General features: G+C 36.8%; 1 protein-coding gene across 1 annotated transcript in view; it reads right to left on the bottom strand.

Moving 5' to 3' along the window:
- THSD7A (thrombospondin type 1 domain containing 7A) overlaps positions 1-25,450 on the bottom strand; it is a 454,108-nt gene that overhangs the window by 44,161 nt on the left and 384,497 nt on the right. Inside the window, exons 11-13 of the mRNA XM_077122733.1 lie at positions 23,835-23,938; positions 11,489-11,683; positions 9,913-10,176 (exon numbers count right to left, since the gene is read on the bottom strand). Coding sequence (XP_076978848.1) covers positions 9,913-10,176; positions 11,489-11,683; positions 23,835-23,938 — 563 coding nt within the window. The remainder of the gene's footprint in view (positions 1-9,912; positions 10,177-11,488; positions 11,684-23,834; positions 23,939-25,450) is intronic.

Here is a 25,450-nt window from a genome sequence, read left to right as displayed (position 1 = left end):
TCCAATAAGGAACAATTTCTCATACAACTGTCCTTTCTAATTAATCTCTAATATTAAACCTATATTATCGTCTATAGAATGTTATTACTAATAGTAATCATTCCAGCTACACTGTGTTTGAGCGGCCATGTGAGTTATCCTGGGTACCTATTCTGCCATATTCATAACTATTTTATTCAAATAGACCCTGAATTCCTTATAAATGAGTTAAAAGCATAAGTTCTTGAACTAAAATCTGTTTATATATCGGGGACTATAAGAATATTTTCAATTTAACTGGGCACTTGTACAGTACTGCATCCAGGATGTGTTCCTTCTCTAAGGTGATGATGGTTTTTTTCTTTCCCCATAAATTCTAATATACACCCTCTCCCCAAACTGTGACTTTATAACATACACTAGAGCCTCTAGCTTTTAAGGCAACATCAGGTAGTTACAGTTACAGCAGCCAGAGATGGTCATTTAAACATGATTCCTGCTTTGAAATCATCTGTATCATCCCTGTTAAGGCTAGTGAAATAAGTTTATAGCTCACACAATCAATCAATATTTACGTTAAATGATGTCACATAAAGGTAAGCTATGCTTACAAAATGAAAATATTTTATTAAACATCTTTTTCTTCACTTGCGAAATCTGTGGAACTTTCTTTTTATGTTAATTTTATCGCTGTAGTGCAAACCATCTATGAAACCTATAAGATATAAGCAATCTTGGGTGCCAGCAAGGGTTTCTGCAAAATATCAGATTTTAATGATCACACATTGAATTCCACAGATACTTACAAAAGCAACAGCTAATTAATGTCCTGAAGGTTCCCTATCATACCATTATAAGCACAGAAGGAAAAGAAAGCATCAGAGTAAAGTCAAGTCACTGTATCATTTTAAATTACTGTTAGAGGAAAATTAATCTTATAGTATAAAGGATTCTTAGTGCAAATAGTTCCAAATAACAAAGAATATTGTCACAAACCAAGTGCTAAATGACTTGTGTGGATCCACTACCTCTTTTGAATGACCAACATAAGTTAAATATTTGTTTATAAGAAACAGAAATGAATATATGAATTCGGGTTTTATTTCTAATTTTACAACCTGTACTGAACTATTCAATTGTGACTACAGTTGAAAGGCAAACTGAGACAGAGCTTTCAACAACCAGAAAGAACTGTCAGAAACTTCTTTCTCAAAGCTTCTGATGACAAAGGATTATAGTAACAGGATGAGTAATGAATCAAGAAAAAGGCCACTTAAAAATGGTAGGATCTTCTGCTGCCCAGGCTGGCCCCTCCCCTACCTCTCCCTGGCTGGGCAGGGATCCCAGTATGGATCCCTGGTTCTGTTTTTCATGCATGGGCAGGCACCTGGAATCAAACCCAGGTCTCTGGTATGGCAGGTGAGATTGCTGGTTCTGTGTTTGAAGGGAGCAGAGTAACCTTTGTCAACATACTGAAAGCATGTATAGCTGGTGGGAATGTGTCCCGGAATTAGCCCAGCGTGTAGAAGGCGCTCACTGGGCTCTCCTACAAAATGCTGTGGGAGATTCATCAACTGGCTGCCTGGGACAAGGCATTGCTGGGTGTAGGATATACAATGCAGTGCCCCAGATTGTGAGGAACCTGTTTCCTAAGGAAGAGGGGACGTTCGTGTGCATTCACGTGTGCAAGACAAGATGCATGCACAGAAATGACCAGGCAGGCCCCCACACTTTGGTTTTGAGGTATTTTTTAAGTTCACTACATGGATAAGCGCTAAAGAAGATAACTTTCTCAGGTTAATCTGCAGTTCAACCTGAGAAAGTGATCTTCTTTAGCACTTATTCATGTAGTGAAAGAACTGGGAAAAGTTTTCTCATTTCTCCCTTCTTTTTTTTTTTTTTTTTTTTTCGGGAATCGAACCCCGGTCTCCAGCATAGCAGCTGAGAACTCTGCCTGTTGATCCATTGTGGCCTGCCCTCCCTTCTTTTGTTTTTGGTTAGCTCCTGGCATTCAAGGAAAGCTCTGCCATAACACAAACATATTTAAAACAAAGAAAGGAAGAAATATTCATCAGCATCACAGTTCTCATTTCTGTAACTGGTCCCATGTTTATAGCTCATATTTATAATAAACTTCTTCCACTACCCACTCCATATTCCTTTTACCTTAAGGAAGCATCTCAGCTGGCCATAGTTCTTTGCCTGGTGTGGTGACCCAAACCTTCATTCCAGAAATTTTTGGTCAATTGCTAGCCCTGCCTGGATTGGTTGTTGCAGTTTTCTATTGACTTTAATCAAAGGACATGGTAGTACTAAGAGATGCCCTAAGGGAATTTCCTGTGTTCCAAGAAAATTCTTCTTTACCTTCACTGTGTAGTTACAGTCCTAGCTCCTCTTGATAGTCAGGATCAACCAGGCCAGCCAGTAGAGTAATTCCCTTCTTTGCCAGTTGATTTAGAGGCACAAGGAGCCCAACATTGCCAGGTGGTAGTCTTAACTTCCAGTTCAATGGAATCATTGTTGTGTCTCTGGGTGGAAGCAGTCCTTCTTTTAGAACTAAGACTGTAGACCAGCAGTGCTTATGGTTGGAGTGACAGGAAGAAAAAGTTTTCTAGTGGATCATTAGAGGTAATAGTGAGTGATGCCACTCCCATTTCCACCCCTTGAGCTGATTTAGAGCACACTAAGTGTTTCCCAGCCCTGCAAGGTATGGATACCTAGTTGATATTGTAATAGAGTCCTCAGAAGGCTTTTCCACTGTTCTATCAATCCAGCTGCTTTAGGATGATGGAGAACATGGTAAGACCAGTAAATTTCATGAGCATGTGCCCACTCTTGCACTTAATTTGCTGTGGAATTGGATCCTCAGGACAGATTGTTACAGGTATATCTGGCAAAAACTAAGCAGAATCTAGGGTTTCAACGTCGCTACCACCATCACTATCAATCATGTGTCCTCATTCCAATTTTCAGGTCCCCATTCCTTTCCAGTCAGTGCCCTCACTTTAACAGCAGACACCCTGCAAGCCTCGGAAGTTTAGTTTACATTGTACAATGAGACTCTGGGTCAGAGATCTCAAGTCTGTGGCTACACAAAAAAATAAGATTTTCTTTCAGGGCACACAGAAACTTTCATGTCTTCCACACAGTGCTTATATTGTGAATATGAAGCCTTAAACTCATCCCTTTCTAACTAAATTCAGCATATTTAGGAACAGTCAGCCAACATCATACTTTTTAACTCCTCAAAACTCCATTAAGATGTCAAAAACACTCTCACCCAGAGCCTTGCCTTTTATAAGCATTTGAGTAGTTATATCAAGTGATGATATTTTGTGTATCCATTGCCAACTCAAGCCATGTACTATCAGTGCCATCTTCATTACTGGAAATAATCATTATTGCCTTTGAATCTAATCAAATTACAGAACCAATTCCAAAACCTGTGAACCAATTCAGAAATCTCATCCTGAAGATTGTTTTTCAAAACCACTCACAGTATCACAGCTAATCAGGGTTCTCTAAAGAAACAGAACTGACAGGAGATATCTGTAAATATGAGATTTTTATAAGAATTGGCTCACACAACTGTGGGATGCACAAATCCAAATTCTGCAGGGCAGGCCACAAAATGGAAACTTTGATGAATATTTTTGATGAATTTCCCAGGAAAAGCTGGCTGGTTGAAGTAGAAATGGAAATTCTCTCTTCTGATTGCTGAAATCATCACTTCTCCTTTTAAAGCTTTGAACTGATTGGATGAAACTTCTCTCATTGCTGAAAGCAGTCTCCTTGGTTGCATATAGACGTAGTGAGTCATAGATGTAATCAATGCTGATGACTTAAGTTCATGAAATGTCCTTATAGTAACAATCAGGCCATGCTTGCTTAGTCAAACATCTAGACGCCCAAACCTGGCTAAGCTGACAGATGAACTTAACCATCACATGAGGTATGCTTGTTCATAATATCCTTCATCTAAAGAGATGTACATAGCAATAGTAAGTGTTCATGAAAAGATGTACAACCTATATTCAAGTGTTCAGAAAATGGATTGATAAGTAGGAAGACAGATAGAAAGACAGAGAAATAGATGGATTGATATCTTGATGGACAGAGAGAATAGTTTGGCATGTTTGGTGAAATATTAAAATCGGTGTATTTGGGTACCTAAGAGTTGGAGTATGGTGGAGTTCTCAATGTGGTGTTTGTATTATTTTTGTAACTGTCCTGTAAGTTTGAAAGTATTTCAAAATATAACATTTAAAATTTAGAAAAAGGGCGTAAGGCGACCTACAAAAAAAAGTATTACAGGTGTCTGAATGAGTCCTGATTATTTAACATCCTTGGATCATGATTACTGAGTGCACAAAATATTGTGCACAGTGTTTTAATATGACACTGTATGTATTTACTAATAGAGCAGTAAATAAATATAGACTCCTCTCTCATTTCTCTAGCTGAAATGTCCTCAAGTGACATTTTGAGAGATATATTGATTTATGTTCTCGTGATTTTAAGAATTTTTTAATATATGGAAAGTGTTCAAATAAACTGCTGAAGAATGTACTGCACTTTTAATTCCCCATTTTAGTGAATATAATTCAAATGGCATGGAATTCTCTCAGTAAAACTATGACTTTATTTTCTAAAGGACAAATCTGAGTTGGGCTTTGATTTTTCTGTAGTGCTCATCAATTTTCCATTAAGACCTCAATACTCAATGTATTATTTAGGGTAATAAAACCTAGTGAAAAGATAATGTAAGAATATTTCATATTTATGTTGCTTTTCATTACAAGAGAAAGAATCGATCCCTGAATTTTCCCTAAAAAGACACACCTTGCAGAGAAGATCAGCATTTTCCTCAGGCAAAGCAGTAAAATGGCAATATCCTGTGCACTCATTCTATTTTCAAGACCAAACCTAAATAGACTGTCCCTTATTAGGATCCATCTTAATAAATCTCAGAAGTTTCTAAATGTTTTCATCCCCACATCTGGTAATCAAGTGAAATATCACATGAAAGTTTTACATTGTTTTGCCAACAGCATCATCAAATGGCTGGGGAAGAGGTGACCTCTACAAATCTTTTCTGCTCAGGTTCATTCTTGGGACCCCAGGGAGCCCGGGTGCCCTGTAGGTTTCTGCGGGGTCCTGGCAGTGAGCCTCAACATTTAAAAGTACAATAGAACTCGCAGCGCATCTTGACGAATTGCAGATTCTGACTCAGCAGGTCTGCAATGGGATTGAGTTTCTAACGAGTTCCCTGCTGGTCCACAGAACACATTTTGGGTAACAAGAGTTTAGATCTGATGGCAAATTATGACTCAGCCTGGTAGCCTGTTTTTTGTAAAGAAAGATTTATTGGAACACAGCCATTGCATATTCACTCACATAACATTACTGCTTATGCCTGCTTTTGTGCTACAACTGCAGATTTGAGTGACTGCCAGAGACCATTTGATAGGCAAAACCTTCAATATTTGCTCTGTAGGCCTTGAAGAAAACATTTGCGGACACGTAACTTAATTGAACAGCTGATTCTTGAGTTTTGCCATGGTCCCTCCATGTTGGCAAATATTTGATAGACATCAACAGCAAAATTTTAATTTCAGGGGACAGAAGATTTTAAACAGTGTGGGCTCCAGGAAAACACTCATATCATGCAAGCCTTTCTGCTTACCTGCTATTAACAGATTATAAACATTGCAAATACAACTGAGTTTAATTTTAGAATATTTATTGATAATATATTATGGCCTGACTATGAGAAATAGTAAAGACAAATTTGCGAGGATAAAGATTGAATAGAAGTGGCTAGAAGGAATATGTAGTTTGTAGAACTCAAGACTGTTTCTGCTATTTTTGCACTTTATCTAAATCACCCTCAGTATTTCTTATTATGCAAAGGAAGGGTGAATAAAACAGTGAGTTAAATATATATCACAAACTCCCTATTACAATCATAAACAAAGTTTGGGAAAATGTGAGTTGTCACCATTACTAATACAAACTAAACAGCTAAATCACCGACTTCATCCAGTGTTGTACAGATTGGGCCCTTCTGAACAGTGAGCTTTAAATTGCAATAAAAGAGACTTGCCAAACTCGGCACTACTCATCTCATCAGTGAAATGGGTATGTGATTATTATTTCTTCTCTCATTAAGCAGGTAATGAGAGGCCCAAATATTTCATGAATATTATCCAGAAAGGTTGTGGCATGAGAAGCTCATTTGTTCCAAAGATCACAGCTGTTCTCTAAGATCTACTTGATCATTCCTCAGAGATGCTGTGCAGAGGAAAAGATGCTGTGGTTGAAAAACCAAGTGTCTTAGCCTGACTGGATCAAACACAACTCCAGGAGGGCTGAATTCTTTCTATGGAAAAGAAATTCCCTCCAGCTATTCTCTCATTCATTCATTCCACAAATATTTATTGAGTGCCTACTGTTCTAGGTGCCATCACTGAATAAAATAGACTAATACCCCTCCATTCATCAATGTACATTCTTGTAGGGGAGATAAAACATAAAAATAAATAAAATAAAAATGTAAACTAGATGGTGTGTTATAAGATGATTATTATATATTATAAATAAAAAAGTGGAAAGCTGGGGAGAACTGGGTAGAGGTGTGGGGTAGGATGATAAAGTTCTATCACCTATGTTCAAATGGAAATCATGTATACATGTTGTCTTGTATAAACTATGTTCCCTCTAAGACACTTTAAAATATCAAAGTCAAATGATATGATTTAAAAATTCCAGCAATTCAATCTCTTGTTCTTTGAAATTCTAAAAGTAATTAACTTGAGGGTGGGTTACAGTGGCTCAGCAGGCAGAGTTATTGCCTGCCATGCTGGAAACCTGGGTTCGATTCCCGGTGCCTGCCCATGTCAAAACAAAAAACGAAAAAGAGAAAGTAATTAACTTGAGAAGTATCCAGTACTATGTAGTTAGGTACTCAATACATTTCTAATGACTCAATCAATCAGTCATCTTTGACAACATTAGCAGTGAGTAGAAAATGTGTGATTTGGCTTTTGAGTGATTTAAACTCTGTTGCTAAAAAAACACCATCCAAAATTTCATGTCAAAGGTAAATATTATAGTTTGTATGTTTTTATGATAGATAAATAACAAAAATATTTATATATCAACATTTGTACAGGAAGTATATTTAATACTGTGCAACAGGAAGGATAAACATTTATGCGGCTCCCAATGTATACTCTAGGATCTGGTTTTTAGAATATGTCCATATCTCTTTTCAGCATACAGTCTATTATTATGAGGAAGTACAGCTATTATCGAATTGTACCTCAAATTCAATAAATTAAAAGCAAGGTGGCCACATGGGAAGTAGCCTATTATAGTATAAATTAAACTGGTGAAAGTCAAACTGCTTTATTAGTGTAACAACCAATAATATGACCCAGAGAGGGACAGTGATTAAGTAGACATGCCCCAAGGCCACTATTAAACAGGGGTTCCATGTCCTTGCACTGTACATATATGGAAATCAACTTCATGTTTAAATTTAAATCAGGAAGAGACTATTTTCTCCAAAGACTTTAAACCCCATTTCCACCCATCAATCCAGAAAGCTGATTTGGCTACAAAATGGCAGTTTCGTGGAGTCTGCCATCTAGAGCAAGCGTAGGGTAAAGAGCCCACAAACACCATCAAAAGTGACAGAATAGGGTGGGCCACGGTAGCTCAGCAGGCAGAGTTCTTGCCTGCTGTGCCAGAGACCCAGGTTCAATTCCCGGTGCCTGCCCAGGCAACAACAACAAAAAAAGTGACAGATTATATTTAAGGAAAGCAGTAATTTCCAAAGCAATCAGGCAGTAGAGATACATTTTCCCACACTTTATTTTGAGGAAACATATTAGGAAACATGAAAATATCCCACTGGACATTCCAACACAGATCAGATTGAATGGGACAGTATTGATGTGGGACACAAAGAGCGACTGGCCAGAACGGTGCCCTAGCTACAGGTCTTTCTCAGATCCTTCACAATCCCCAGGAAGCCCAGTGCTCTCATGGACCCATCTTTTTCCTATACGAGCCTTCTCTAGAAGACACTAGTACCAGCATTAATACTTTGACTTGAAAATGCCAGGGTAGAAAGTTCACTGCCTGGAGGCCGATTTCAATTATTTTTGTACTTTTATTTTTTTAAGTGATCAAACTTTTTTTGTGTGAGAGTCATAAGGTATTTTAAAAGCTTTTTCTAAAAATAAGATTGACTGTTAAGAGGCTTACTGACATTCTCATGCATCTAATTATCAGATCAAGGTAAAAGTGAGAATATATGAAAGTCATTTTGTAAGCTCACAGGTGATGTTAAAAACAAATGATTATCTTGGTGTTCATTATGCATGGCAATTTAAAATGTGAGCAAACATGCTGAACACCAGGGGAAACACATTTTTAGTGATGAGCTTCCATTTTTTAATTTTAACGACGAATATTTTTTAATGCCTAATCGTATATTTTAATGACTAATCTTTCATTTTATTTTTAATGACTAATCTTTTAAATTACCATATCACCTCAAAATAGGAAGGGTATTTACATTTTTCTTGGTATTTAACTTATAATGCCTATGCTATTTGGTGTAAAGAGTAAAATACTCATAAAGATGTTTCTCAAAGTATATTATAAACACTAAACTCTCCTTCCTTTTATGGTTATGCATGTAATAATCTTAAACTTAACAGTATTCCTATATTAACCTGAAAAATATTTATACTATGGAGTCTTTGGGGCTCATATCATTACTTTGTTAAGATAGGAACTACGTGATAAGGTTAAAAGAGAGCAAAATTTTGGTAACTTCTTGGTAGACAGAGGTTTAAGAGATTCCCAATAAATGTGCCACCAAGATTCCTTGATGGTTTAAAAAGGTGGAATGTTCCTATTAATTTATGTTTTTCTCTGAACTGTATAATAAAACTGGAGTAGTAAATTTTAATAGATGTTATTTTATAAAGTTGTAGGGTAAACTGCCATGTGTAGCCCCTTCTAGAAATTTAGCCCATCCTTCTTAGGTCTCCTATATTATGGAGGTTAAGAGATCAGTGGCCAATGCTTGCAAATGTGTGACATGTATGACTCAGGCTGACCCTCTGTAAACTGATGTTATTACATTATAAAAAGACAGCTGTATTAAAATAAAGAATAATGAGGAAATAGCTCTTCATGCTGACTATATTATGACACAATACTTACAAGTTCAGTACAAACTCTGGTCAAAAAAGCTCATCACTGTTCACCAACTTGTGGCAACTCAACTATTACCACTGCATCTTAGTTTTCTTTGGCTTAGAAAACAAAAGTAAGGTCAGTTTCCCAAGAGTATGTATATTTCTCTGCTTTTCTGACCCGTCACAATTCAATGGGGGAATAAACAGATGATTAATTATTTGCCCATTACTGCTTTCAACTTTTTTTTTTTTTTACCTTGTACTGACATTTCAGGCACATTGCAAAACATGCCAATCAGTATTAAAAGTCTGTGTAGTTTAAAACTTTAATCTCAAATTGAATTCAGATCTTATCTCTTCCTCTTTCCCTTTCTAGACACAGGCAATTTGGGGGTGCCTGTACTTCAGGCCCTTGATAAGCCCAGGGGAGGTTCCTGGCTCCAATTTCAGTTGCTCTTTTCCCTTGCCCCCAGGCGGGCCCTGTAAGACTGCTTTGTCACCGGCCTGGGGACTTAGTTGCCAAGTTCTGAACAATGAGACAAATATTCCCCAATGTCCTATTACATACAAATGATGTACAGTATTACCTCCATGGTGTTCAATTTAGAACTCACTATTTCCTAAACATTCATTTCACCTTCACTCTGAGACATGCACATTTTACCCCCACCCTCAAAGACAATAAATGAATAACAGCGAATAAAAATTGGATTACCATGGCTGTTACACCTGGATGTTTCTACGAGCCTGCCATTCTGATCATAGCAGGCCATTGCTTGGTAACGATATCCTTGTCCACACTCCTTGATGTCTCCTTGTACTTTCATTCCCAGTAACACTTCAACTTTACCCTCTGGTAAAATGCAGTCTGACCAGTTCCCCACTGGCTGTGCATTGTATTTGTCACAAGGACAATACTGTGTCTCAATCAGGGGGTATAGATGGGAATTTTTACATTTTTCTTTCTTTTTGCTTTTTCCTGTGGAAGAAAAAGCACCAGAGAATTTAAATTGGAAAATACTATTAATATCAAGCATTTCTGAAATTTCTACTCTTCTAAACTCCCTTTCTTCATTTGTAACCATATTAAACAGAAATAAATGCTATTTTCTTACCCCACAGTGTTTTCTATAAATGCTCTTGTTAGTACTATATGTTAAACATAGTGAAGTGTTTCTTAATCCCTTATTTAATCTTAATATCTCTTTAATAACATGCAAAAATATGAAAGGGAGAGAGAGAAAGAGTTACTGCATTGGACTGCACAATTCACTTTTGAATCCAAAAGAGATGATATAGTTATGTTGGATTACAACTCAGAAGATGAGAGTTTAGATTTACTTTTTCTAATTATGGTTTTGCATCTTTCAGCATTTCTGAATAATCATCATTTTGACATACTTCACAACAAACATTGAAAACATAAGCAACATTCAAAATGAAGATATTTAATACCAGAATAAGAAAAAAATTTTAGAAATGGCTTGAATATAAAGACTTTAAATGAATTTTAAAATAATAAAGCCTCTTGATTTTAACATTTACATATGATCTTAAAAACATATACTAAATGTTTTCATTGTTTCATACATGTCTTGTACAATAGTATATTTTACATACCATTTAACTATAATACATATAATTAGTTCTATATATGCTACATATATTTATCTCTAGCTGCATTTTCAACAGTCTTCGTTATGACAAGGGGTTCATTTAAAAACTTTTAAATTCTGAATAGTCTCTGGATACTAGTATATTTAGCTGTTTTTATCACTGACAATTTTTTAATGCAACAGGCTCTGGTTCTAGGATGGCTCCTGCTCACCAAATCACTGCTTTTCGTCATTGTGACTGCTTCCTAAAAATGCAGCTTCAGATACAGAATTAATGCATTTCTCCTCTGGGATAAAGGACAAACAGGCTATGGAGTGAGGATGGGCTAAGAAAGGAGGTGGGTAAAGCCTTTCCCTCACACTTTGCTTCCAGCACTTCACAGTCTGTAGGCAAGCCACTAACAGTACCTTTTGAAGCCAAAAAATAATCTACCATGAATTATATCAGGAGCCAGGGTTCAATTTTCAGGGCTGCTTTTTATTTCTACTAAAAGTGCATAAGGCTTTCTCAACTGCCGACTTAAGTTAAAATACATGTCTGAATACCCTGATATGAGTATATCAACAGTAAGGTATATCCGTGCATTTATCAAATTCATTCTCAGAACTCTCTTGTGTTTTATGGTGTTTTTCTACCTTGATGAGAGTTGGTTTTGGTGTCTTAATTATTCTTACCAACGATACTGCGCTTTCTGGTTCTAACTGCACCACAGTCTCCATTGCAGGAAGAAAACTTGGACCAGCTGGTAAACTGACAGTCATCTTGGCAGGGGGTCTGGCAGGCTTGCGTGAAGGCTGGCAAAGGGCCTGCGTGCCGGAGGCATTCGTGGATGCCAGCCTGCCCTCCATCTTGCTTTCGACAAGTAATGGCTGAAAGAAAAGCATAAAACTGTTTGTAAGAAATCCGAAGTCCTATAATTATAGTTTAGAAATGAATCTAACAGCTTCTCAGGAATGTATGTGAGCCCTCTTTTAACTCCTTATTTACAGCAAAAATCTAGTAGGAGATTTCTAATAATGATCTTGTACATTTTTTTTCTTTTAGTAACAGTTAAACCTTTGGTTTTGTGGCACAGAAAACCACACGTGGACACACACACATGTTTAGTGTATGGCAGTTTTTATTAGGCGCTATTAAAGATTTTAATTCATATCACATGTAGGGGACTTTTTTTTTTTTTGGCATGGGCAGGCTCTGGGAATTGACCTTGGTTTACAGTATGGCAGGTGAAAATTCTGCTACAGAACCACCGCTGCACCGCCTTCACGTGGGGGTACTTTTAAAATGCAATTTTGGGTGAGATATAATTACACAGCATACAGCATGTGGGGTACTTTTAGAAATTGTTTTTTTAAGAGACACATGAATCATACATGGATATTGATAGTAGTTTATGCCAAACAAAGGATATTTACAGAAGCCCTGGGAGATACCAGGCACCTCTAATGCCCATTTTTATATCTCTGTCGACTCTAGAATTCCTGTATAAGGGAAAAGCTGATTTGGATATTGGGATGGAGGAAGGAGCTTATGGAAGTTATATTTAAATTCCATATTTGCATAGAAAGCATCTTTCTATTACATCAGAAGTATTTTGGGATGGCGTTGGAGAGGTTAATGGAGGGAAGCAGTGTCAACTGCTCTACCCTCCATGCACACTGTCTACAAGTTCTCCATATGCATAAACCTCAATCCTGCATTTAAAAATAAAACCAGAGACAAGTATCAATCTCAACCTATAATGGCACGCTTAGCATTTCCCCAATGTATGAACTGCTTTAGGGTAACAAGTCTTAAAGAAAAAGGGCAAGAGATATTTAAAGTCTCCTTTCTCTTTCTACACTCTTCTCCAGCTGGTTTTTAAAATAATTCAATCAAGAAGCAGATGAAACATTTAGACATTGGTTCTAAAGTTAAACCTTCGTTGAGCTATTTTAAATGGCCTTTTCAGGTTAATGGTCTATGCTGAAATTACTGCTGAGCTCTGCCCTGCCTGGGATTCTATCATCAGGAAACTAAGGAAAAGGAACTTGATGTTTTGGCCTTAAATTTCAGTTGGAGCACAGAGGACCCCTGGTTAGATAGCACCATCTATATGGATTTGTGGCCCAAAAACTTAACACCTAGAAATGCAGTGCTGTGTAATTGTGTGTGTAAAAGGACCCAACTAACAATTATGTTCAATTTTAGCAAGGGAAGACACAACCTGACTGTTAAAGGAAGAGTTACATCAGAGGCTCTTAATTGTGCCAATATGGGTAAGTATTTACCTGTTTCTTGGTGGTATAGCTTTGGAAGGGTCGATTTGTACAAAAAAAAAAAAAAAAACAATGGCACTCGATTTTTTTTTTTTTAACATGAACAGACACCGGGAATCGAACCCAGGTCTACTGCATGGCAGGTGAGAACTCTGCCACTGAGCCATGATTGCCCACCCTAGGGGGCCCTTGAATTTTAAAGAGAGGAAAACCTGGTGGGCTGCAGTGGAGGTCGTGTGGTCACATGACAGCACAGAGCCACAAGTGCCCCAAAGAAAATGTCGCCCATTGTGGAAGGAGCTGTCTGGTGCCCTGTGCTCATCATCACAGTCTAAGGTAGTGACTTTCAAACTTATCTGCACATTATAATCACCTGGATAGTTCTGAAAAATACCCAGACCCTAGCTAACCCCAGATATTCTGATTTAATCGGTCTAGTGTAGGGTATTTGGCATCATTATTTTTTTGAAGCTGTCTGATGCTTCAACATTCAGCCTGACCACTGCTTGAGTAGGTAATGCATTTGCACCTGCATCAGATACACCTGGAATATTATTCAGTTTGAAGACTCTTGGACCCATCTCAGAGCTCCAGAATGAGATCTCTACCTATGGAGTCAAAGAACATGCATTGTTTCCAAGCTGCTCAGGTGATCCTATGTACATTGAAGTTCGAGGTCCACTAACTTGAATATTCAAGGCACAAGGCAAGTTCTGGCTAAGACTTGGAGCTAAGACTAAAAATCCTTTAGTACTTAGTCACCCAGGCACAATGCCAAGCTTTGAAAAACAATGACTGAGTAAACGGGTATGAATTAAGAGAACTCTATCCTTGGAGCTCAAGGTCAGGGTGTCATGGGGATTTGTCTAGGGCTTGGTAAAAAAAAAAAAGAGCCTTGGTGCAATTTGGACGAATGGCACCTGAGGAAGGGTGCAGACGGAATCCCCGTGGTGAAGTATATTAATGAGCAGGCGTGATTTTGCAGTTCTCTCTGCACCTGCCATTGGGAAGCATGATCAACCCTTTAACAATTAAACTTAGTTATCTCCTGTGGTTCACGGACAAAGTTGCCCCACACAGGTCCAAGAGTAAGAATTGATAAAGAAGATAGGAGACCTTCTACTAATGAAGACATATAGAAGCTTCAAGAATGATTAATTTGGAAAATAAAAGATTTGACCATATTAGAACTCCAGGCTGTGAAAAGGGTGGCATTGCTTACAACAAAGAGCAGATTTTAAAAGCTAAGAAACTTCAGTTCTTTGAAATAAAACTACTTTTACTTACTCATCTAATTAATCTTTTGAGAAACTAAATGAAATTGCCTTAGGTTCTCCAATATTACAAATTCTATTTCAGAATTGCTCAAACTATCCCCACATTAAATGACACTGATAAAAGCAAAATCAGATAAAACCACTACCAACAGAATTCTAAAAACAAAATAATTTTGTATAAATCTATAATAGTCACATAAAACTGAAACCTCGTTTCCCATATCCCTCTATTAAACAAAATCTTAAGTACTTCAACAAGTAGAGAAAGACGAAAATTCTCATATCTGCTTCACAGAAACCCACTCAACAGTCCAACTCCACTGCCTTTATCTGAGATTTTAGATAATGCGCTTTGGAATCACTCATACAATGGCAGCCAAACCACTAGCAACAGCTCCGTACACAGTACATTGAAACTTTATCATACATCTCAAATTGTTTGTATTCTGACTTAGAGGAAGCACAACAATTCAAACTCAGGAATGCAATGTGAAATGAACTTCCTGTTATTAGGATGAGAAGAATATAAATGGAAAGGAAACCATCTGGTCTCTCAACTTTATACATCTTAAAAAATCTTACAATTAATTTCTAAGGACTGAACAAAGAGTGGTTTTAACTGTAGAAAAGATACATCATATTAAGCATTACTTCCTAGTACATCAGAAATCTACATATATACAGACAATTGTATCTTAATTTACAGGAGTATAACTTGCGTATAATTGTTATGCAAATTCTCCTTTGAACTGAGACACTGAGAACAAGGTGGTGCTAAAGCCATCCTGCCCTGTGGATAATTCATCATGAAAGGTACTAAAATAAGCTTCTTAGGGTCACCAACAAATATCAAAATAATTATGTAAAAGCAAAATTCCATATTTAACTCTACATTGGTTCTACTTGTTAACTTTTTATTTAATTGTGTTTTATATATTCTTAAACTTAATTTTATTTATTTGGGCACAGCAATTTTTATTTTAACATCATGTGATGGGGGGCTCCTAGCAGGCTAAAAGCCTGGGAAACTTCCATGTAACTGATGTGTGTTACACATGAAAAAAGCTAGGTAAACTCAGTCCATGAATACTGAGAAAATGTAGTAAAGGTAAGTAAGAGATACAGTTTTTTCAACTTTACTTACAGGAGACTTAAGAAATAAACTAACCAAATGCAATGTGCGGACCTTTTGGGGACCTTTATTTGAACAAAGTGACTTTGAACAGGCATCTTTGAGACAATGGAGGAAAATTCAGCCTGGTTTGACTATCAGGTAATATTAGAGAATTACTGCTAACTTTTCCTGTAACTATGTTTTTTTTTAAAAATAAGTATTGAAGGGTGATATATATATCATATCTGGGAGTTGCTTTAAAAATACTCCAGCAAAAATATTTTTGAAGGTCTCTGTGGAGTGGGAGATGAAAATAACAGCAAAAAAGTTAAAAACTGCTGAAGCTGATGAGTTATGAGTATGCAACTAGTACTCATAAATTTGAATTTTGAGCTGTGTTTTAAAAAGATGAATAATAAAGGTACATGGGATAAAGGGGAATAGATACCATTGGTTTGAGCTAAAAGGACATGGCTGTGTGTGTCATACATATATGAGTATGTAAATGGAAGAGACTGAGGCAGCTCTGAAGAAAATCTAATAGAATTCAGAATGTTAGTTGCTCATCCTCATTTTCCTGAAGAGAAATGAAACTCTCTTGCCATTACACAAAAAGGGGAGTTCTGTTGGTCTGTGGATTAGCCTTCAGCATGTAAAGCCATGTTGCCATCTTGTGTAAATAATCAAAAGGAAGTAAATCACTAGGTGTAAAATATGCATGTGGAAGTTCATTACAAGGAACACAGGCTAAGCTCAATGTCCTAGTATATTGAAAGCAGCTGGATTGTATGTAACAAAGAGTTCACGGAGCTCTCAGACCTTATTAAACTGAGAAATTTCAATATGTCTTATCCTACTGAAATAATGCCATGGTAGCACTGTAGACAGAATACATTCAGCTGACTGAATGAATTTTCCTATAGTTTTATAAAAAAAAAAGGCAATAATGAGAACAAACTGTGAAGATATGAAAAAGAAAACAGAAAAGTTAATCTGAGTGGGAGTTAGCTACTAAGAGACCTAATTGTGTTGAGAAATAAGAACGAACCTATAAATAATGCAAAAGGGCTCCAGTTGTTTATGAGGTGGATATAATAATCCTGGTCTTTCCCTCTGTGGAAGAGATTTTCACTGACACGTTTGCCAAATTATACTTCCTAATTTCAATTTGCTAATGTAACCTTGGCAGAAGGGAAAGAAATGCACTTTTCTTTTTTATTGATCCTAGTTACCAATGATCCCCTGTCTCGTTGATGCTCATAATGTATGTGAAAGTCCTAGTAACACAAAGAGGAAATAATAATCAGCTTCCAGGGGAGCAGCTCAGACCAAGGTCAGCTGGATTCCTGTTTGGGATCTGGGAAAGGTTAACTAACTAGATCATAATGGAAGGGGCATCCAGGAACCACCACAGATGCAGGATGGGATAAAGCTTATTTTATGAACTACTCTTTTTTAAAATAGCATATGCAATAGGCATTTTATGATGCAGGATGGGATAAAGCTTATTTTATGAACTATTCTTTTTTAAAATAGCATATACAATAGGCATTTAATGACAGGACTCCCAGAGAAATATAAAATAAAATTCAAACCCCTAAATCCAATAAGATGCTAATATTCATAGGACACAAGAGGGAAATATTTAAAAATAAAAATATTTCTAGAATTTTAAAATATTGCTCTATATAAATAAGACACAAAAATAATGGGTGGCAGCTAATAAATACATCAGCAAAGAGATGTTAAGACTTACTTCTCTTTAAAGTTTCATTAAAGCAAGCTCCTTCTCTCTTTTCTACCCAGTTCTTTAGTATGTCCATTCTTTTTCATCCTTAGTATACCTATCTCTGAAAATTAACAGATTAATTTTCACTACTGGGATGATAAACTGGCCCAGATATTTTGGGTCTAACCTCAATGATGTCTCTAAAATGCCATATTTTACAATGAACAGTTGGGTCAGCGTTTTAAGCAAATGGGTGATACAAAGGGTCATTATAGAATTAAACCATTTAGTTTAAGCATGAGATTTAAGCATATGTATCCACAAAAAAATAACAAAGAACTCACAGGGCAGAAGAGTTTCCCCTCCTATCCTAGGCATATGATGCAAGTTTTCTGTTTTTTGTGGTCTAGATTTGAAAAATACATCAAATCATGCTGGCTTCTCCATAGAGAGACTGATGCTGGAGTTTTGGAGTGGGTCTGCGTTTCACTGAACTTCCCTTGGGAGGCGAGGATGCAAGGGCATGGGAGTTTAGGACAGCTGGGGCTGACTAGGGCATGGGGTTTAGGACAGCTGGGGCTGACTAGGGCATGGGGTTTAGGACAGCTGGGGCTGATTAGGGCATGGGGTTTAGCATAGCTGGGGCTGACTAGGGCATGGGGTTTAGGACAGCTGGGGTTGACTAGGGTATGGGGTTTAGGACAGCTAGGGCTGACTAGGGCATGGGGTTTAGGACAGCTGGGACTGACTAGGGCATGGGGTTTAGGACAGCTGGGGCTGACTAGGGCATGGGGTTTAGGATAGCTGGGGCTGACTAGGGCATGGGGTTTAGGACAGCTGGGGCTGAACCAACCCCTAGTCCCAGCTAATCTATGGAAGGTAGACTTGGCTGGGGATGGCAGGAAGGTTAACGTGGAGATTGAGGAAGAACAAATTTGAAGCAATTTTTGTGACATCTCTGCATCCAATCTCTGCTACTTCTGCATTATACTCTTGAAACAAGTGTGTCACAAAGTAATAAACACTGGAATAATGTATATACATTTTAAGTAGCATTGATTAACAAAACTATTTGCTATAAATTTTTGTTGTATTCTCAGGCAGAACCCAGTGTCATGTAGGCAACATGAAACATGGCACACATTCAATAAGTATTTGTTTTATGAATGAATGAATTGTAATAAGTGATGTTCAGGAAATTTTTGAATTGGCTTTTATTGGCAGGTGCTATCCTGTTCTCAAAACTTTCTGAGAGAGTTCAATATTAAGAAACATACATCCCTATACACTGGGACAGGAATTATATTTTAAAACACTGACCCTTCATTATTAAAATGAAGTTTTAAGCATTTTCTTCACAAAAATTTCTCATGTTTCTAAAGAAACATAAGGTAAACAAAGAAAATATGCCCAATATTGCAGAGTAATTCAATTTAGAGAAGACTGGGCAAAAATTATTGTTGATTCTGGGAATCACATAAAATTTTGATTCACTATTATTTCATTTTATGTTGAAAGGAATTGGGTCATAAATACAACATATAAATTCCTATGTGCTTTTTGAATTTTCAGGATATATCAATTTTTCCAAGCGCTTTGTGTTCTAAAGTAATAGATATAAAAGCCTTTTCACATAGTTTTGAAATATATATATATATATATATATATACAATATATCATTGATAAAGACTACATTTACTTGACTGTAGTGGAATCTACCTATATCACTTACTGCTATGTTATATATATTTTTAAACCCATTTCCAGGTAAGGCTGATTCTCACTAATTTGTTAAAATAGAGTGCATGAGTGTAGGTATTGTAAGTAGTTACAGTTGATTACTTGTCAGAGACTCAGGGAACATTATCGCATCCCAAATCCTATGAAATATACATCACCTCAGATAATTCCTACAATTGGAATAATTATGCTATTACCAGAGTTAATAGTCAAGAGGAAAGACTACTTATATGGCCACTCTATTGTTAACAGGTAGCGAAAAGTAGAGGCAGGTGACTGGATAGGAGAAGGCTTAGGGTACTTGGATCAAAAGAGAATGCAGTGTTAAATCTTTCTTAATACGGGAAGTCCTTTGAGAGAAACTGGATCATAAAATATTCCAGGTCAGCAAAATTCTTCTGTCTAAGAGATGATAAATCATACCCCCAAAATTGGACATTAGATGTTAATTTACTAAGTATGCATAGAAAGGAAAGAATGTGTCTCAGATAATATGCGCCATTAAGTATAATACTTACAAGTCCACCTGTTATTATCCAGTTTTTAAAAATAATGCTCCAATTCCATACTAAAAGAAGATATTTTAAAACCACTGATTTTGAAGTCCACTCTTCTTTTTTGTATGCTGTACAGTGGGGTTACATTTCATTCTTTTTCTATGTGACTATCACGCTACCGCATCACCATTTGTTGAATTTTTTTTCGGGGCGGGGGGGGGGATGGGACTTACACAGCCGGGAATCAAAGTCCACTACTCTTATAACTCAAAAACTAGCTCCTTTATTGCTGAACAGAATTTGGAAACTTCTTTGCAAATAACCAGATAAATTCCTGAGATTTTCTGACCCTATGGGTAATGACTATTCGGTAATATTAAAAGCTGTGACTGTATCATTTATTATGTGGCTTTTGCAAATTTTTCTGTAAAGGACTGGTTAGCAAATGTTTTGGGCCCTGTGGCCCATATGCTCTCTCTGTCGCAACTACTCACCTTTGCCTCGTAGGGTGAAGGCAGCCATAAATGAGTGGCTGTGGCTATGTTCCAATAAAACTTTATTTACAAAAAAAAAATCCTGCAGACAGGATTTGATACACAGGCCATAGTTTGCCAAGCCCAGTTCTAGAACAATAGTTTAATAAGAAGCTATGCAATAAATATTTCTATTTTTAGAATCAGAAAATGGTAAAGTTAGTGATCTCATATTTTAATTCATATAATATTATTTCTGATGAAAATAAGATGATAGTAATTTAAAGTGACTTTAAAATAAACAGTTAAGTTCTCTAGGTTAAAAGGAATGCTTTAAAGAATCTACAAAATACAAACAGGTTCAAGAGAAAAAAATCTACTGATGGCAAAATATAACAATGATTTAGTCTCATATACAATATATACTAGTGATCTTAGCCTCTCCTATTTTTTTAGCAAATTTCAATTTTCAGTCCTATAGAATCCTTTTGTCCTCTACAGACACTTTTCTACATTTTCAAATGCATTCTTGGATATTCCCACTTGGCTACCCTGCCATCACCTGAAATGCAAAATATACTTTCCAAAATTAGTTGTACTTTCAGAGCTAAAAATTTTCTCCAGTATTACAACTCTTTTCCCAATAACTGAATCTGAAAATAACGGAGTTAAAAAATCATCTGCTCATCTTTGACTCTCAATTCTACCACTCCTTTTACTGTTTACCACAAAGCACTAAAAATGCCTTCCTCTATCGTATATCCAAAATCCATTTTATCTTTACCCATTTCAGCTTCCATGGTTTCAATCTGAGTCCCTATTACTCCAACCTTGCATTTCTACAAAAGCCTTCCAGCTGGCGTCCAGGCCCACGTGTCTTGCTTCTCTAATTCACTGTGCTCATGCTGACAGATGTAGCAGTGCTTTCATCAGGTCCTTGTCCCTGCCCCTTATCGAACAAGGTCTAAAATACTGATCCTGACATTCACAGTCCTCCACACAACCACCCCAGGCCCCAGCTCACATCTTCAGAGCTTCAATCCACCCGCCTTCCTGTGAACACAATGTTTTTATTTTTCTTACCTCAAATCCATACTTAGGAAACTAATCTTATTTTGTGTTAATTTCTCCTTTCTACTTATTTTAACATTATAGTGCAGTTCAAGGCCCATCTCATCCTTTGGGTCTTTCCTAAGCTCTTTAGCTTCAAATGATTGCTTTTGAATGGATGGATTTCCGTGTTTAACTCCTTGTTGGGTGATGTCACAGTGACCTCATGTCCCTAGTCAAATCCAGCTCCCTGGCTTGAGTATCTTCATTCCTCCCTGACACTTGTGGTTCTTTCCACAGTCGTCTGAGTGCACTCACAGCTGAATGAGTGATTACAATTAGAAAGTCTCACATACCAGGGTGGTTGGGCTGTAGCTTCTCTATAGTTTTGTTGTTTGATGCTAATCATTTTAATCATCAAAAGATAGCACAGGTTGGCACTTTTTAGTCTCAGGCAAGATAAGAACAAAGATGGAAAGAGCAAGAATATGGCAGGTAAGTCATTCAGAGTTCTGAAGACAGCTGTGACACAGGACATCAAAAGAAAGTTCTGGCTTCTTGCCATTATCTATATTATGAAATCTCCCTACATCTTGTTTCTGTCAAAATATGAACTCTAAGAAGAAAAAAAAAACCATTAAGCTACCAAGGCAACAGAGAAAAGAGCTGTCTTCATATGTGTATATATGCAGGAATTACTTGCAATGCAACTTTCTCATCCCCGATATCCTGAAAGTGGATAAGACTGCCAAGAAAGGGCAGGCAGTCTGACAATTACATCAAGATTAAAAAGTAGTATTTAAGTACCGGAAGAGGAAGTGGCACCGGTAACAGGAAATCAATAATGGAACAATTGGAAAGGCAGGAAAGCGTAGCATTGGTGAAGGTGAAGACCTTTCTTCACAGAGGAAACAGGTGACAGTATTCGATATTACAAAGCAGTCACCCCAGGTTAAGGAGTGAACAGAGGTTTTCAGATTAAAAATGAGGTCACCGGTAATCACAGAAAGAACAGTTTTGTAAAGACAATGTGCCAAAAAAAAAAAAAGGGCTCACGTTAATGTTATTGCTATTTTTGCCTCCTGTGATGCATGGGAACACACACTGGGACTTACCATGGGCCAGGTTCTCTAAGGCTCTTTATGTTTTCAGAGACAGAAGAAATGAATAAACCAAAGTTGTGCTGCTTATAAGTAATAGAATTTAGAACTGAAACTGTTTACATGGTGTGTAGCTTCTCCCCTATTTCAGATTCTCTCCAGTAGTATTCCATTCCTTAAAAATATGTCCATCATCTTTTTTTACCTGATTTTATTGCACACTTTGATCTTTAAGCACTATTTGTACATAGATTACAGAATGTGAAAGAAAACTGAAATAATCCTAAAATAGCATTTGAACATAGCCCCCTTCCCTTTTTATCCATCGAAATAAACTAGGGACCCATGTGGGGCTGAAACTGTGCACAAAGGTTTGCTTGATTGAAGAAGTCAAGGATGACAAAGGAGTCTCACATCACTCAATTTCTCAATAAATAGTTTGAAATGGAGACAATGACTTTACTTCTTATATACCTACATCTCTGTAACTGTTAAGGGTGACAGTTATTTTTTTTACTAAAGTTGATGGTGAGGGATACATAATGAAAATTGGGCATATAAAATAAAATCCTAAAAAAACAGTAGGTATTTAATAATATTATGTATAACTATATATATATATTTTTTTGCATGGGCAGGCACTGGGAATCGAACCCAGGTCTCCAGCATGGCAGCTGAGAATTCTGCCACTGAGCCGTCATCGCACTGCCATATTATTATGTTTTATATTTCAAATGGAGACTTCTAAATGAAGATTATCAAAATATAAGATCTTTATAAAAGAGAAGCTATTCTTCTCAAATTAAAAAACTGGTCTTTAAAGAATAGCTTCTCAAATTAAGAAAAAGGGATCCCAGATCAAATAAGAACAAAAAATACTGCAATTCTGTTCTACATGCTCAAACTTTTGTATCATTACCAAATACATCACCACAACAGGAGGGAGCAACGTGTTTTCACAAATTAAAAGTGGTGCATAATCAATTATATATTAAGCACAAATTTAAATATGTAGCAGGAGCCATATACTAAAAGTCAATATGAGGAAAAAAACCAAAATCCCATTTAAAGGCTGAATTTGCTATATGTACAAACAACATTTTCCAAAGCTTAGGATTTCAGTATTTCCTATCATATCTAGTAAATAATTACGGCAAGCTTCAAACATTTCCACTATCCACTTATGAAGATTCCACCTTATTTGAAAGTGCAGATTGTAGTTTACATCTTGCAGTTTTCAAGTAAATAAATCTGCCATTTAAAAAATAAGTTCTGAATATGAACAGAATCATGGGTAGTTGTAATAATGTTAGGGATGACACTGATAAGAGCCTCTGGGAAAGTTACCCAATTATATTATATTGCATGCACGCACATACATGATACAACAAGCAAGGGAGTAGGAAGCTTATTGATTATTAAGGTGACAAGCAAAACGCAAAATGTTATAGATGACATTGCTCCAAATACATACCAAAACAAAACTGCAGTTCCATTTATCTCCTAACCCTCTCAAAAGCTTAGTTCAATTATCTTCCAAATATGAGTGAGGGAAAAATTCAACCAGAAGAGTATCTGGACAATGTCAAAGATCAAAGGGCACAATTTTGAAATGAAAGCTTTCTTGTTCTGGTATTTTATAGAATGGGTGGTAGCAGATTTTTATATAGTCTGTTCAATGTACTAAACAGGGTGTAAAAGTGACAAACTTGTCAAGCTAGTGATTAAGCTGATTATGTTAGGGAATGAAAACCAAACCAACCACGGAGTGGCGCTACCCACCTCTTGCTTGTCGTCCAGGCCCACAGCCTTCCTGGGCTCCGGGGCTGTCCTGTTGCACACTCCAAGGCACTAACTGGCATCGGCGCCATTTGTGAGTCTTCCACCTACAAGAAGAAAACAGGCACCCAATGGAGAGGAAGCAGAGATTTCAGGCCAGTCATAAAGTTACAGCCACATGGAAACATGACTTCGGCCACAGCAAACAGGAATATATTGGACAGTGTTCAGTTCTATCTAAGTTAGATCTCCCTCGAAGAATTATAAATAGCAACATTAAAGATAAAATTATTTTCTACGGAAGTGAAGACAAGAGTTCATCATTGTCGAGTTCTACAGGAACGGACTCTATAGGTCACGCTTAGCCTTTTTAATGATTAGGACTACCAAGGGATATACCAGATAGCACCAGAAGTGATACACTTCATTTAAAAAAGGTCTATTTCATATTCAAGTTATGAAATGGCATTCAAATCAATAGCCTGCTTTATTGTATAGTGCTCTTCTGGTTAGCATTTAGGGGCATTAGGAAAATGCTCTCCTAGCCAAATCCAGTTCCCTGGCTTGAGTATCTTCATCCTTCCCTGACACTTTCTTGTCAAGTTCTTTGACAAGAAAGAACTTGTCATTCGTTATTACAAGTGAAGTGTATCACTTCTGGTGCTATCTGGTATATCCCTTGGTAGTTCTAATCATTAAAAAGGCTAAGCGTGACCTGTAGAGTCCGTTCCTGTAGAACTTGACAAAAACAAATTCCAAAAATAAATGAGTTTGGGCTAACAGTAGGCAATGTTCATGGTATAAACAACACTGATATTATTTGTCATTTCTTAATTAAAGGCAGATTAATTAAGGTGAAAAATTTTTGTCAATTTCATTTTTAATTATTATTTCGTTATTACAAGTTCCACCAATTGATCCCACAATATTTCATTTACTGTCAGGAATGAAATTACATATTACATCAGGTTTCAATTGGATACTTTTTTATCTTTTAATGGTCTTGAGGGAAAATTTATCTAATACATTATCAAGATGATATGTAGCCTCAATAACCATAATTTTGTTGGGTGGCCACAAAAGGAATAGAACAGACATCTTACTAGCATCCTTGAGATAAAGATGTCATATCATGAACCAGAATGCCACATTTTATGAGAAACAGGTGCTCTGTAGTGCCAGGGGAAAAACACTCAGGCTCTTCCCTTAAGAGCAAAACAATTGCTTTCTACAGCATATGCATTTCATTGGTATTAACAGGTTTTTTTCAGTTTCTCAGATCAGTATAAGAAATTCCCTCTGATTACTGGAGCTAATGATCATGTTTGGAAATTTGGCAACAAACACATAAAATATCATCAAAACTTTGAATTTATAGAGCTAGAGCAGAAATTCTTCCTATCCCTAAGTCTGGAGCCTCAGACTCCATTGTGAATTAATTTACACAAGTATTTGTACACTTGGCAGCGAGCTCTCTCAAAGAGGCAAGAGATGGCACATGGAGCCACAAACACCCCAAATTCCACTGAACGCACCCATGGGGTTGGCTTCCTTTTCCCATCATCTGAGAGAATATGGACTTGAGGTATTTGCTGAGCACATTTCTTGGGACACTTCCT

Source organism: Tamandua tetradactyla, chromosome 1 (assembly GCF_023851605.1).
Source record: "Tamandua tetradactyla isolate mTamTet1 chromosome 1, mTamTet1.pri, whole genome shotgun sequence".
NCBI lineage: Eukaryota > Metazoa > Chordata > Mammalia > Pilosa > Myrmecophagidae > Tamandua > Tamandua tetradactyla.
This window is presented reverse-complemented; position numbering and strand designations above follow the sequence as displayed.